The 1,333-nt window shown below is 37.5% G+C and overlaps 1 protein-coding gene across 1 annotated transcript in view; it reads left to right on the top strand.

The window, feature by feature from the left end:
* The window catches only part of HMGN1 (high mobility group nucleosome binding domain 1), a 26,206-nt gene extending 24,884 nt beyond the window's left edge, over positions 1–1,322 (top strand). Inside the window, exon 6 of the mRNA XM_012640094.1 lies at positions 1,203–1,322. Coding sequence (XP_012495548.1) covers positions 1,203–1,250 — 48 coding nt within the window. The 3' untranslated portion in view covers positions 1,251–1,322. The remainder of the gene's footprint in view (positions 1–1,202) is intronic.
* Positions 1,323–1,333: the final 11 nt, after the last annotated feature.

Here is a 1,333-nt window from a genome sequence, read left to right as displayed (position 1 = left end):
ACTGCAACCTCGAATTCCTGGGCTTAAGCGATCCTCCCACCTCAGCCTTCAGAGTAGCTAGGACTACAGGAATGTACCACCATACCTGGCTAATTTTTTAAATTTTTTTGTAGAGGTGGGGCCTCACTATTTTACCCAGGCTGGTCTCAAACTCCTGGCCCTTCAAGTGATCTTCTCATATCACCTCCCAAAGTACTGGGATTACAAGCGTGCGTCCAGCCTGATAAACTTTTCTTATTGATTTTTTTTTCCAAGCCTTTATTTTGTTTGTTGTATTGGCTAAGCCATAAAAGATAAGTAATTTAGGGTGTTAATTTTTAAACTTTGATACTTACGGATCACATTCTTAAGTGATCAACTAATCCTAAATTAGGAAATTTATGTCAACTTTTTACTTCCTAGTTTTAGCCACACATGAAATATTGTGTGATATTAGGATTATCAATCGAGTTCCAATTATAAAGGAAGAACTTGACCTTGTAGCACATGTTGTCATTACATTACAGTTGATTGTCCTTTTTCATAGTTATATTCTATGCTGCTGCACCTGGTGTAGTAGGTTCCTGCAAGCCTGTGGTCACAATGTTTTCATCAACTGGTCAGTACATGACTTTGTCATGGGTGTGTTTCTGTTTACAGATACCTCATTTAGTGTATGTTGTTAACATTGAACTCCACAACCAGCAGCACTATAACTCATGCCTGAACAAAGCTATCCAATACATGTATGTTCTCTATATGGCACATCGCAGCCTTCTTGCCCTTAGCAACACTAAATAGCACTTGGACACTGTGCTTGGGGGCCATTTTAAACAGCAAAATCATCAACAGAAAGCACAAAGATGTGATATGTGTGACACTGAATAGACCGAAAAAGGATACTTGTTTACAGTATTAGAGCTTAAACAAGAAGAAAGAATAACCTCAGTGGGAATGTACATGTGGGGCAACTCACTTTGTTTTTCCTGCTCTGTATATGCAAATGACTGGTAGTGCCGTGAGTATGATTTGGGGGTTACAAAAATATTTTAATAAGAGTAGGTAAATTTGCAAATACGGAAACTACAAATAATGAGGATAGTCCTTTTGGAGACCTAATAAGTTATATAAATAAGACCTACATTGTGCTAAATGCTAACGATCTCATAGCTGATAGCAATGACAATCAAATATTTGATCATTAATTTTCCTTTGATTTGCAGAGTCCAGCCTCTGATGAAGCAGGAGAGAAAGAAGCCAAGTCTGATTAATACCATATACCATGTCTTATCAGTGGTCCCTGTCTCCCTTCTTGTACAATCCAGAGGAATATTTTTATCAACTATTTTGTAAA

The sequence above is a fragment of the Propithecus coquereli genome, unplaced genomic scaffold (genome assembly GCF_000956105.1).
Source record: "Propithecus coquereli isolate 6110/MARCELLA unplaced genomic scaffold, Pcoq_1.0 Scaffold148, whole genome shotgun sequence".
Classification (NCBI taxonomy): domain Eukaryota; kingdom Metazoa; phylum Chordata; class Mammalia; order Primates; family Indriidae; genus Propithecus; species Propithecus coquereli.
Note: the sequence above shows the minus strand (reverse complement) of the source record. Positions and strands in the feature narration are given on the sequence as shown.